The sequence below is a fragment of the Notolabrus celidotus genome, chromosome 5 (genome assembly GCF_009762535.1).
Source record: "Notolabrus celidotus isolate fNotCel1 chromosome 5, fNotCel1.pri, whole genome shotgun sequence".
NCBI lineage: Eukaryota > Metazoa > Chordata > Actinopteri > Labriformes > Labridae > Notolabrus > Notolabrus celidotus.
In genome coordinates this window covers 37,136,100-37,148,214 of record NC_048276.1, presented here as the reverse complement: position 1 = coordinate 37,148,214, position 12,115 = coordinate 37,136,100, and the positions used below count along the sequence as shown (strand labels likewise).

Here is a 12,115-nt window from a genome sequence, read left to right as displayed (position 1 = left end):
TCAGCAGTTTCCACATGCCTTGAAGTGAAGAAAAAACACCAGCGACTTGGAGGCAGAAGTAAACATGACAAAACAAAATTTAAATGAAGCAATTACAGGAATTAGAGGGGAGGGCTGACTTGGATGAAGCCCATGTGAACTTCTGCACTTGGAGTATTTAAGTGATCCAAACCTCCCACTGCTATATGGCTGTTGCCCAGCAAGCACATGAAAAAGAAAATAACTGGTTTCTTTATGGGCCATGCACGGGCAGCCACTGCTTTTAGGGTCTCCAGTAAAGAACACACAAAATTAATCCAGCTGGAAGTGGCACCATGCAAAGACTGTTAGAGGCTGCATCCCCACCTAACTAGGCCACACAGTGAATATTCAGGTCAGGCATGGACACTGAAGTGTGAGGCCCAATAAACCTGGCAGTGTAAGAGACAGAAACTAACAGAGAGAAGAAAATACAGAAGGAATGGAGAGAGAGAGAGAGGATGGAGAGCTGGCTACTTCACTAGCAAGGACCACACCAACAACAGAATGAGATCTGCAAGATAGTTTATTGATTACGAATTGATTATTATATTTATCGATTGGAACATGTAGTCGCTTTTGGGAAGCTGGGGGATCTGCTGTAGCACCCAGGCACGACGAACCTCCTCAGGCTCTTATGGATAAGGAGAAATGAGGGGAGGCACAGAAAGCAGAACAGGAAGGGAGGGAGGGATGCGGAAACGAAAGTGATAGAGGCGGAAATGGTCAGGTTTGGATTTATGGAAAACGGCGAGGTTGAGGTGTGGCCCTGCTCCTGAAACGTTGCTATTATCACCACTTCACTAGCAAGGACCACCCCAACATCATAATGAGATTTGAAAGATAGTTTAATGATTACGGATTATTTATAATAATCGATTTTGAACACGTAGTCGCTTTGGGGAAGCTTCGTAGGGGATCAGCCGTAGCACCTGGGCACGACGAACCCCCAAAAGCTTTTAGTTACAGAGGCTGTTTGAGGTCTTTCAAATCAGAAGGAATGCATCTACGATACGCTTGTGAGGACCAACGGCCCATTACCTTAATTTGATGTTCTGGTATGCCATTGCGAGATGCGGTGGTAGCTGCTCCGATTTGAAATGAGTCTTCTGGAGTAATGATCGGGGGAGATTCTAGCGAGTTGAGAATTTGGCGAAAGTGTTTGTGGAACCAGAAACGAGTAACTACTTGTCCATGCTAGGACAAGAATAGAGGAGAGAATGGTGGATCACCCTGTGATGTTTAAAATTGCATGTAATTAAGCAGAGTCTCGAATGGGCTAAGTGGAGATTGGTTTTTGAAGTACAACACCAGAGTTGGCTGGTGTATCTGATTGGTTGTGGTTTAGTTCAGATGATAAAAGTGACAAGTCGGACACGCAGGCGTTACGACGTGGATCAAAGTGGAGGGTTAATGAGGTGAACTCGGAGCATCTTAAGAAGCCATGGAATGCGAGCAGGAACATGGCTTTAAGAGTCAGAGCGACCTGCGGGGTGCTATATCTGGAGCGGATTGTTTGGAGGCAGACTGACAGGAGATCTAGTGTGAGAGGGAGGTGGCAAGGGTTTGGAGCTGGTCTGTGACGCTGGATTCCCTTGAGGAGGGAAGTAATTTGGGGATGGTTAAGAGCCAGGCCTTTGCTGCCAGTCAGGAGTTTAGAAAAGATACTGATGCTGCTAAGGTAAACCTTTATGGTTTGTGTTTTCATGGCCATAGTGGAATGGGCATAGGTTACGAAACAGGTTAAGGTGACTATGTCAAAAGACGGAAAGATCCTTTTGTACTGGTTGTGAAAGCGTTCAAGACTTTTCCAAGCTGACCAGTAAGATGGAAGAGTTGAAGGAGATAGGCTATTAATAATGCTGTTCTGTGATTTGATAATCAGATGTGTTAGTGCAGGATTTAGATGTTGAATGTCAGGACTGAATATGGTGGAACTTTGTGTCAAGCAAAGCATCTGAGTTTCTGACATGAGAAACGAGAGAGGCCGGGACATGGGCTGCACAGAGAATGTAGGAGTGAGTGACGGAGTGCCAAGTTAGGTGATAAATGAAGGGCATTATTGAAGAGGCGTTGGATCGTCCTTTGTTGATTATATTAACAACTGCCAGTTTGTTTGAGTGAATGAGGATTGATTTGGGGGACCATTCGTGACCCCATAGGATGGTGTTACTACGATCGGGTAAATTTAAAGGAGCGCTGAAGAAGCAGTTTGGCATTCTGTTTTAAGCTCTGGGGGCCATTGTGCTGAGAATCATATTCCATCATTGTTACGGGTGTGAGGGTGAACCCAAAAGCAGCACACTGGAGCCCAGAGGAAACAGCAGGTAACAAGTCTTTGTAGGTCTTTACTAACCCGGTCACACAATGTCTGTTGAGATGCTGGTTTCGCTGTGTGGAGGATCAGGCTGGAAACAGAAGAGGAGCAGGCAAATCTCTTGGTCGGGGACAGAAGGCTGAGGTAGTTACCAGGGCAATAACGAGGAAGGAAGGTCGGGGACAGGCAGGGTCGAAACCGGGAGATCAGTCCGAGGATAAGTGCTGGAGAGTCTTGCATTTGCAGTGAGAACAATCTGGCACTGAGTGGGCTGAAACCGGGACTTAAATACTGGCAGCAGGTAATGAGAAACAGGTGATTTGTGTTGGCTTAATGAGGAGAGTGTGGTTCAGGTAAACGAAGGGGAGTGGAAATGTAGTGGGCTGAGAGGCTGAGCAGGTGTGGCAGGTGATAACTGTGACAATCATAGAAACCCCCCAAAACCAATTGAAGGGGTGGCATCTGTGAACAGATGGATGTCTTAAGCATTGTTAATTGATCGTCGTAGAAGAAGGTTATGCCGTTCCTATTAACTATTAAAAGGTGCCAGAGATGGAGCTCTGCACGACTTGCGCTATTCAAGGAAATGGAGTCTAAGAGTGATGGATCTGAGGCAGCTATGGACAGCAGGTGAGGGAGACTAGTTCTCGTTTTGCACAGCAAGGGGTGAGAAGGAAATTTGCAAGAGAACAACGATCCGATTTAACTGTTCGATTGGAAGAGAAGCTTGAAATAGATTTGTGTCCAAAGTGATCCCGAGAAACTCAGGGATTTGAAAGGGCCTTCTGTCTTTTCCGTGGACAGGGGAACCCCTAGACTTGAGAAGACTGACGTCAAAGTGAGCAGCCATGCTGCTGGTGGTGAGGATGGTGGGGACTGACTGTGCCGAAGAGTTTAGGGCTACTTTTGCAACCGAAAGTGAGCCTGAACTGCAAAGTAGTACGCCCCTTCCCAACGGACGCTGAAGAAATGCCGGGAGTCAGGGTGGAGGGGGAGGACTTTAAAGGCACTGTGGTAACGTCTGCTTTGGAAAGCCAGGCCCCTTTTCCGGCCAGTTTGATGAGAGCAATGACGTGGTTGATGGTACTATAATGGAGGGAGTAATCTTTGCTTGGAATTAAGCTATTTATGCTAGGTATGGAGCTGCCATGAGGTGCTGAAAGACTGATAATGACGTGTTTCTTTCCAGAGTATTTCCTCTTTGCAATAAGTTCATGTATGAAGAATTTTCCTGGCTTATGCGGAAGTTCGGAAATAGAGGATAAGGAAAGGGACCAATCATGAAGCCTTCGTCGACTTCCTTTTTTAGCAAGTGTTGGACGGACTCGGGGTCATTTGTTGCTGACAGTAGGTTTTTGCATTCAAAAGACATGGATGGACTGTGCCCGGTGCTGGAACTACGGTGTATTGCTGCCGGTATGTTTCGGTGGGGGCTGGCATCCTTGTGCCAGGGGCTCCCACTAGTGAGGGTTGCCGCTGCTGGTGCTACTTGGAGGTTTGCGGGGGGAGCTGGCAACCCGGTGCCAGCAGCCCCTGCTGATGCAGCTTGAGGTAAATGGTTAAAAGCAGCCCGCATCACAGTGCAGGGCTCGGCTTCCGACGTGGTCGCTGGTACGTTTTGAGGTTGAGTGGGTAGAAGGCTCCTGAAATCTTGTGTTTCTTCTTTCGGGATGAATTGGTTGAGTGGTTATGCTATTAAAGCCTAGGCTGGATCTCTTGAATTTTTTCTTCCAGTTGATCTCTGATCCTGTAGTCGTTGCTGTGCTGCTGTTGTTCTTCTGCCTTGACTTGCTTGGTGTACTGTCCCTTTAATGCTGCCTCTGACGTTGGTCCTAGTAGCTGGGGTACTCGTGGTAATGTCATCCGGAAGCGGGTTGTTTACAGATCAATGGCGGCATGCATGCATTAGACTTTTGAAAAGTTGACGAGGACTATAGCCTCTGTATGTGAAGCGCCTAGACTGCTAGGCCATCAGCGTCCCGATTATAGAGTCATTTAAAGAATTAAGTCGACTTAATTCAACATATTTCCAATGTTGACAAGGTAATAAAAGCTGTGTACTTTTCCTCTCATTCTTTCCCTCTCTCCTGCTGTGTCGCAGGCTCTTAATGAGGCTGTAAATCTTTAAACAGTTAAAAATAAAAGGTGTATTAAAACACTTTTTCTAAAACACCTGGGCACTGCAGGATGCAACTAACATCACTCAGGCAGTGATGCATACTGCATTTTTTATAGACTGTTTGCAGCAATGTGGCAGCTATGGGATTCAGGGGCAACATTAGAATATTGTGAAGGTATCATAAGTTTAAAGAGGTTTCATCATTCTTTCTTTGACTTACTTTTAATTCAATTTCAGTTATTTTCTTAATAAATGCATGAGGAATTCCTTTGCTGTACCTTTTCTTAACTATTCATAACCACTAAGAGTTTTAAAGTTGTTAAACTAACTGATATAACACCAGCACAGTAAATCTTAAATGCTGAGAGTGAGTTTTATTTGGCTCTGAAAGTTTTTAGATAATGGTCTACATTTTGCATTCCAAAGTCTTATCATTAGTGCCTTATTTCACACCTTATGTCTCATTGACAAACAAGAGGGTGATTCATTTTGCACTCAGTGTTCATTATTTTGTGAGTTCTGTTAGATTTCTTTAAGTTTTCACAGTTGAAAAGGAACATGTTTGGAGCAATGAGCATTTTGTATAAGGGAACGAGGACAGAATACCCTAATTATGAAGAGAAAAGAGGATGATGCAGAGAGAAAGAAAAACCAAGTTCCAAGTTGTTTTGGAATAGTAGGTAAAAGACTCGTTGGATGAGGAATAAGGTAAACATGTTTGAGAGTTCAGGTGTAGTTCTGTGGGGATGCAGCCCAAGTTAAAACATGCACCTCACACACAACACAACACAACACCAGAGCAAAGGCCGGCCGTGACCACCAAGGTTCAGGAATATTTAGTGTGAACTTATAACAAAGCTGTGGGTCTGATATATTCTCTGACTTTCTTGCTTGCTGAGCTGGAGCTGTGATGGCTGCCGTACAGCAGCTATTGAAGAGCAGAGCACCAAGTTTTATCTGTAGCAGCAGAACATCAAAGAGGAGAGAAACTACAGTGAGCCTGCCTCTGCTTTTCGTATGGATTCAATAGTTACTGTAGAGCCGGTGAAGCCTGGCCTCAGAATTTTTGCAGAGGGAGCACAATGTTTTAAAATGCAAATAAGGAGCTCAGTGCATGAAAAACAAAGAACCGTATTACTCCTAGAGGGAAGGATTAGGTGGAAGAGACATAACTGGAATTAGGCAGAAGTTAAGCATGAACAGTGGAAGGAAAGTGCTTCGCTTCAGGGTAGTGGTAAAAGGAAAACACACTTTAGATGACCTAGGTTAACTTGTTTATTTTTACTGGCCAGAGTTAATCTTTTCACCACCCTCTGAGGCGCACACAGCACTCCAGCTGCTTGATGTAAACTTTAAATAGCTCCTGCATGGAAATCAGGAGAACAGTCCTAGAGGCCTATCAGCAGCAGCTCTCATGAACTTGGGCTTCACTCTGAATGAATCTGTTTTACCTATTTAGCACACTTTTATCAGCACATTCTCTAACTTCTAAAGTACAGCAGCTTGGTCTGTGGCCCTTAGCCTCAAAGTATGACAATCTTGGTACCTTGGTGTTGTCAGTTTGGCACATGTAAGGCTCTGCAGTCAAGCCATGATAAATAAGCAACATTAAAATAAAGTTTGCCAACAGACTTCTCACTTTTCTTTATTTTACATGTGCAAAAATACTGAAGCTCACACTGAGGGTTGCTCAACAGTCAGCTCGGTTGGCTTCGGCAAAAAGTACTTGGTTTGTTTTGGAGACACAGGAGCCCCCAGACATTTTTAAAAGAGGTGGCCACTAAAAATCTAGGGTTTGTCTGTTTTGTTGTTATATTTTATTTGAAAGCTGTTTTCAGAGACCAGTTTTCATTTTCTTCAAGAGGACACAGGTACAGCTTTATTTAGGCTATGTTTACTTTGAAGGACGTAATATTTACGTGGAATGAGCTGCTTGAGTGTACAAACCATGAAGAAGCCTCAGAGTACATTCAGTGCAGCTTTATTCAATTGTTGTTGTGCCTCTTTGTGAAAAGTGACAGAACTCTCCATTCACTTAACTCCCTAGTGCTTCTATTCTGTGTTTTCGTTTCTGATGGCAATCCACATCATGTCTCCCTGCTGCTTCGGTCTCAAGGACAGACTGGCAGTGAGAAGGAGCATCATCAAATGCTGCTTTTGCTGACGGTTGGACACCGCAGTTAAATTTACTGACACTTTGACGACTACGTTTTTCAGTTAATGAACCAGGACTGGCTGTGGCCCCCACCCCATTTAACTATTGAATTTACATTCTAGTTATCAACAATCTTATTAAAAGAACAACATTTACAATTATTTTCACACTGGACTTGAATCCTTTTCCACTGAATAAAAGACCTAAGGCGTTTTTCAACCGGAGGAACTTTCCCCCGGAAATACGTGCATTTCGACCAGGGTCTAAATTTAGTTCAGGTGTAGTCAATCTCCCCCCTAAAAAGCACCTGCCAGGGGGGTAGTACTTTTAAAAGGTCCCGGGACTTTCTGGGAGCAGGGCCTGCAATGCTTAACGTGTCTGATTGGTAGATTAACTGCAGTGTTTTTATTCTGCCCGCCGTCCACAATAACATCACACACATCTGTGATTCACTTGATTTCTCTTTCTTTCATTAGTTTTTATTGTTCTATCTTTTTTGTATGTGTGTGTACTTTTCAAAAGAAGAAGCTGTGATTCTCTTGATTTAGCAGCTTGTAACAGTAGTCTTCTCTCAGCCCACCGTGAATGCGTCTCTCCCGGTGTTCCGGTTTTAAAAGTGCCCCTGTAAACTGGAGACCTTCAGGTGAACGTGTCAGTGTTTGTGGAGTTTACACAGCTGTTGAAACACAGAGGGAGTTCCTGGGAATGCAAACTAGTTTAGTTTTTATTAAGATTTCTAAATATCCTCATCAGATATTTAATGATCGTCTAAAGACGTTTATGAGGGATGCATCCGGCTGAAAGTCTCCAGTTAACAGGGTCGCTGTTTAAACCAAAACACCGGTCGATCTCTGCCACGGCTTTTTGAGTTCAAAAGGATTTTAAAGCCGTGTTGAAACGTCTTTGCTACTCGCGCTTATCTCCTCTCACGTGTTGATTCAGTGAATCTATCTGTGATGAAATATAGCACCATCTAAAACAGACCAGCTGAGTCTCTTCATGCTAACAGGCTAACTGTTGTGTTGCTCATAATGATACCTGCCTGTCCGTCTGCTTCTATGGTGTCATCTGTGATGAATGGCATTCGTCTTTGTTGTACTGCCCTCTACTGGTCTGGTGGTGTAGTGCATTTACTTTTTTCCTCCTCCATACGTCACTGGCCTGATTTACACAATCTAACCGGGACTTCAGCCCGCGGTCGAAACGCAGACAACAATGGGGGCACAGGAACCTTTTAGATCCGGGGAAAGTAGTTCTGGGGGCTAAAAGACCCGGGAACTCTTGGTCGAAATGCACCTCTATTGCATATTTTGAGATTGAAGAAAAACAACCAAGCTGCTGTTCTGACAACTTACGAGTATCAACAGGCCACTCATTGTGTTTCCTAAAGTGTATTTGACCTTATCCTTTTCACAGGTTTCTTTTATTTTTATCCATCCATGAGTGAAACTTTGTTTGTGGTTATAATGCCACATGGAAAGCATGTTGCTCTAATGCAATCCTTTCAACCTGTAGGAAAGTATTCTTCCGGTGACTCTCACTTAGATTGTTTTTCAGAGCTTCTGCTCATTTTCTCACATCTTATCAGATACTACTGTCTCTATTCTTTTCAATCAGTCTATAACATTACATTAATCTTTTACAACAACTAATTACTCCTTGAGTTTTACTCCACTAGGGATTGTGTTATACTTTTTTCTTTGTCACTGAATGAACTAGTAAAGGTTTAACAACACAAACAATGCAGCTTCCAAACACAGCAGGCAGAAACAGATGATTCATGTCAGACCTTACAGCCACTGGGCTCTGAATAAGAAGCGGCTAACAGTCCAGGATACAAGTAATAGAGTTTGTGTGGTCACGGTGGAGGCCTTTGTGCACTGTGGCTGGTGTGTGTGTGGATGCTCGGGGGTGAGATGATAGGAATAGTACCTGGGACGGTGGTGGGCTCTGCAGCTGTTCTGAAGGAGTAGATGCCCGGCTCCGACTTGCCCTGCTCGTTCTCCGCCACCACATGGACCTCATACTCTGTGTCCCACTCCAGGCCGCTCAGCACTGCATGTTCGCTGTCATGGGGGAAGCGGATCTCTGGTTTCCAGTCTGACACGTGCTTCTGGGGAGGGAATGTAGAGGGGAAAGACTCAAAACTGGGTAGCTAATGTGGAAGTTATGCTCCACAGGCACATAAGGAAGTAATTGTAGATCATTATACATTTTAACATCTAGAGAAAAAGGGAGTTGAAGAACTTGAATCAATAAAGTTGCTTAATTCTGATCGTTGCATACTGTTTAGGGTTAGGGCAAATTTTGGGTTTTAAGACTGAGCTCAAGACCCTGTATGTGTTTTTTATAGTCTGGTATTCAATCAAACATAGTTATCAGTATTCAGAGATGGGAAGTCAGTGAGGGATCAGGCACTAGTTTGTCTCTCTGCATCGTCTGCCTTGTAAACAACTTTCCCAATAAAAACACTGATTATTCCAAATGGAGGAAGAACAATCACTGAGGTCAATGATGATAAAACTATATCTTCATCAATTATAACAAAATGCAAAACTCAGTTGTTGAAAATTGATGCAAATGCAGAAGTGCAAAAAGCTGCAGTTCCTCAAGTGTCCACTTGACGCCTGCTGCAAAAGCCAAGGAATCCCATTGGAGCCCATGTATGAAAGTGGGCATTTTTACATCAGAGTTAAAAATGTTAACAGTCAGCACCAATAAAAGTTTTTTGTCTCTTACCCTTTTTTATTAGTACAACAAGAAGTTTTGCATAATAAAGGGAATGGCTGACTTACAGATGGGCATGCTCACTGTAAAAATGAAAACTTAAAATTGTTGGCCTGAAAATGATTTTTTGGTTAATTAAACAATTTTTTTTCAATTTGGTTTCAAACTACATCAAAGTAGTGATCTCAACTACCTGTATGAAGTTTGTTGTAAAGTTGGTCTCATTTCATAAGTTAGGTTGGCAGAACTTGAAATTATGGGTTTGATTATTTGAGTCTGCTTCAGGCAAAGAACGGGGTCTCCAACTCAAATCTACAGGGGTCTTCATCCACACTTTCAATTCCCCACATGTGGCGCCATCTCTCCTGTCCTGTGTGGATTTGATCACCCTAAAGGTGAGTGTTTGGTTTGAGTATTGTATTGAAACTCTAGCTTTACAGTTGGTCAGTTGATGGTGGGATGATTACCGGTTACTGTCACTTTAATTTGTTTAGTTAGTTTAATAAGGCATGGTCATTACCAATAGTTAGCCACCTTCAACATTAGCTAGCTACCTTGCAGGTGTGAAAACGGTGCAGTAACGTGCAGTAACAAAGGAACAACAATTTTTTGGTTAAGTAAACACATTTTTTTTCATTTTGTTTCAAACTCCATCAAAGTAGTGATCTCAGATACCTGTATTAAGTTTGTTGGGTTAAGTTGGTCTCATTTCATAAGTTAGAAATGACTTGAAATGATGGGTTTGAGGCTCGGCTACATTATTTGAGTCTGCTTCAGACAAAGAACGGGGGTCTCCAACTCAAATCTACAGGGGTCTTCATCCACACTTTCAATTCCCCACATGTGGCGAATAACAATACGGTGCCATGATGACGTTGTGAGTTTTTGACTTCATTCTTTGACAGCATAGAAAAAAACAAACAACACAACAACAGAGAGGTGGGTTCAAGTCACCTCCTTGCCCAGTATACTTACAGGCTTGTATCTGACCAGGTAATGAATAATGGGAGAGCCACCATCGTCCTGCTTGATCCAGTTGACCTTAAAACCATTACCCCCGTTTTGGACCTTGCCTTCTAGTTTGGGGGCAGTTGGTTCCCCTGCACATGACAAACCAATGAGATTTGATTAGTTGACACACATTTCTTCTTGCATCAACACCTTTCTTAAATTCTTAATGAAATCCCCCCCACTCTGCATGTAACCCTCTGTCTGTGTTTAAGTGTCCTTGTGTCTTCAAGGTGAACTAAGCTCAAACTTTAACTGATTGCAAGTTTGCCGACTGGAACTGATTGCTCCTCCAGCCTATACTGTTTTAAGTTGCTTTTCCAACAAGCAGAGCAATCAGAGGAAAGTGCAGATGTGTAGGCAGTAATCACAGAGTGATTAAAGCATCCTTTGTTGGTCTTACGCAGAGAGTTTTTGTGCTGTCACGTTGCTGTGCTAAGCTGTTAAAGGATGAGAACAATACAGATAGTAGAACGATAAAACAGAGTCCCTGCAGACTGTTGGCTCCACTGCTCCATGTCATCATATGTTGATTACTGAATCTACAACATATTACAGTGACAGACATGTAGGAGTAATCTCAGAGCACTTACATAATGTTAAAAGCAGGATAATATGAACTCTGCAGCCACACAGCTAAATGGTAATTACCTTAATAGACGTTCATTTACGTCTGTCTAGTTTATGTAAGAGCATTGGGAAATTATATGTAATGACAGCAGCTCCAGACAAGCTTTGTCACAAATACATCCAGTATGAAATGAAAAGCTTTTAGCTTTGAATTACATTTACACAGCAGTGCCAAACAGCTCCCAACATGAATAGGGTTAGAGTAACAATCAGGTAAGTTTATGGTTTCATTTTGAAAATACAACAGATACAGCAGAAAATTAGCATCAATTACACAGTTAGCATGGAGCATCAAACTGGTGTCACTTTTCTCATCCCTCAACAGCTCAGATCCACAATAAAGCAAACAAATGGTTTGTTCGTTGTTATGCATCAATCAGCGTTTTTGATATTGAGCTACAAACATTTTATGATCATTTCAGTTTTTAGATTTGAGTTTAAAGAGAGACAAAACATCACATGAATTGTTAACAGTAAATGTGTAGCAAAGAATTAGATTGTGTCTTTGGCAATGAAATTTGATTCTGAAAAGTTTTTATGGCGAAAACTTTTCCCTAATGAAATCAATTCAAAGGCTCAGACTATCCTTTGTAACAATAACTCCGAATCAATCTCATTTTATGATGCTAGAATATAATTTGGTGTCAACATTTCCCTGATAAGAATCATCAGCTGTTCTGTGGCTTATAATTCGTGTCTTGTGTGCAGCCTGTTGAAATATTTAAGGAGGGGGGTCGTACTTTAATGACCGGGTCACACAGTCTTGAGCTTTGACCCTGGAGACTGCTGTTGTGTTCTGTGTGCAACAAACAGAAACTTTTTTTTAACCACGACCTCAACCTTTCCTTAACCATCAGGGAGTAGCTTCTGTTCCTACACCAAACATTACCTTGGCTGTTGCACAACAGGAAATGGATTTTGTTTTGGAAAGTCCTAAAGAATACATGTTACACTGCCTCTAGAGGTATTAAGTGAAGATTATTTGATTAACAAGGACTTCATTTGGTGGGAATATCCCTTTAAAACCGCTAGACTACAACAAGTCGTGTGTCCGCCTCTGATCAAGGTTTGACGTCTCTCATTATCGTCCCTGCTCTCCTGACTAATGACTGCTGGGTCGTCTGATAATGAGCATGCTGGC

General features: G+C 42.7%; 1 protein-coding gene across 1 annotated transcript in view; it reads right to left on the bottom strand.

Moving 5' to 3' along the window:
* The window catches only part of LOC117812734 (neural cell adhesion molecule 1-like), a 544,127-nt gene that overhangs the window by 32,653 nt on the left and 499,359 nt on the right, over window positions 1-12,115 (bottom strand). The window contains exons 9-10 of the mRNA XM_034683646.1: window positions 10,312-10,436; window positions 8,542-8,722 (exon numbers count right to left, since the gene is read on the bottom strand). Coding sequence (XP_034539537.1) covers window positions 8,542-8,722; window positions 10,312-10,436 — 306 coding nt within the window. The remainder of the gene's footprint in view (window positions 1-8,541; window positions 8,723-10,311; window positions 10,437-12,115) is intronic.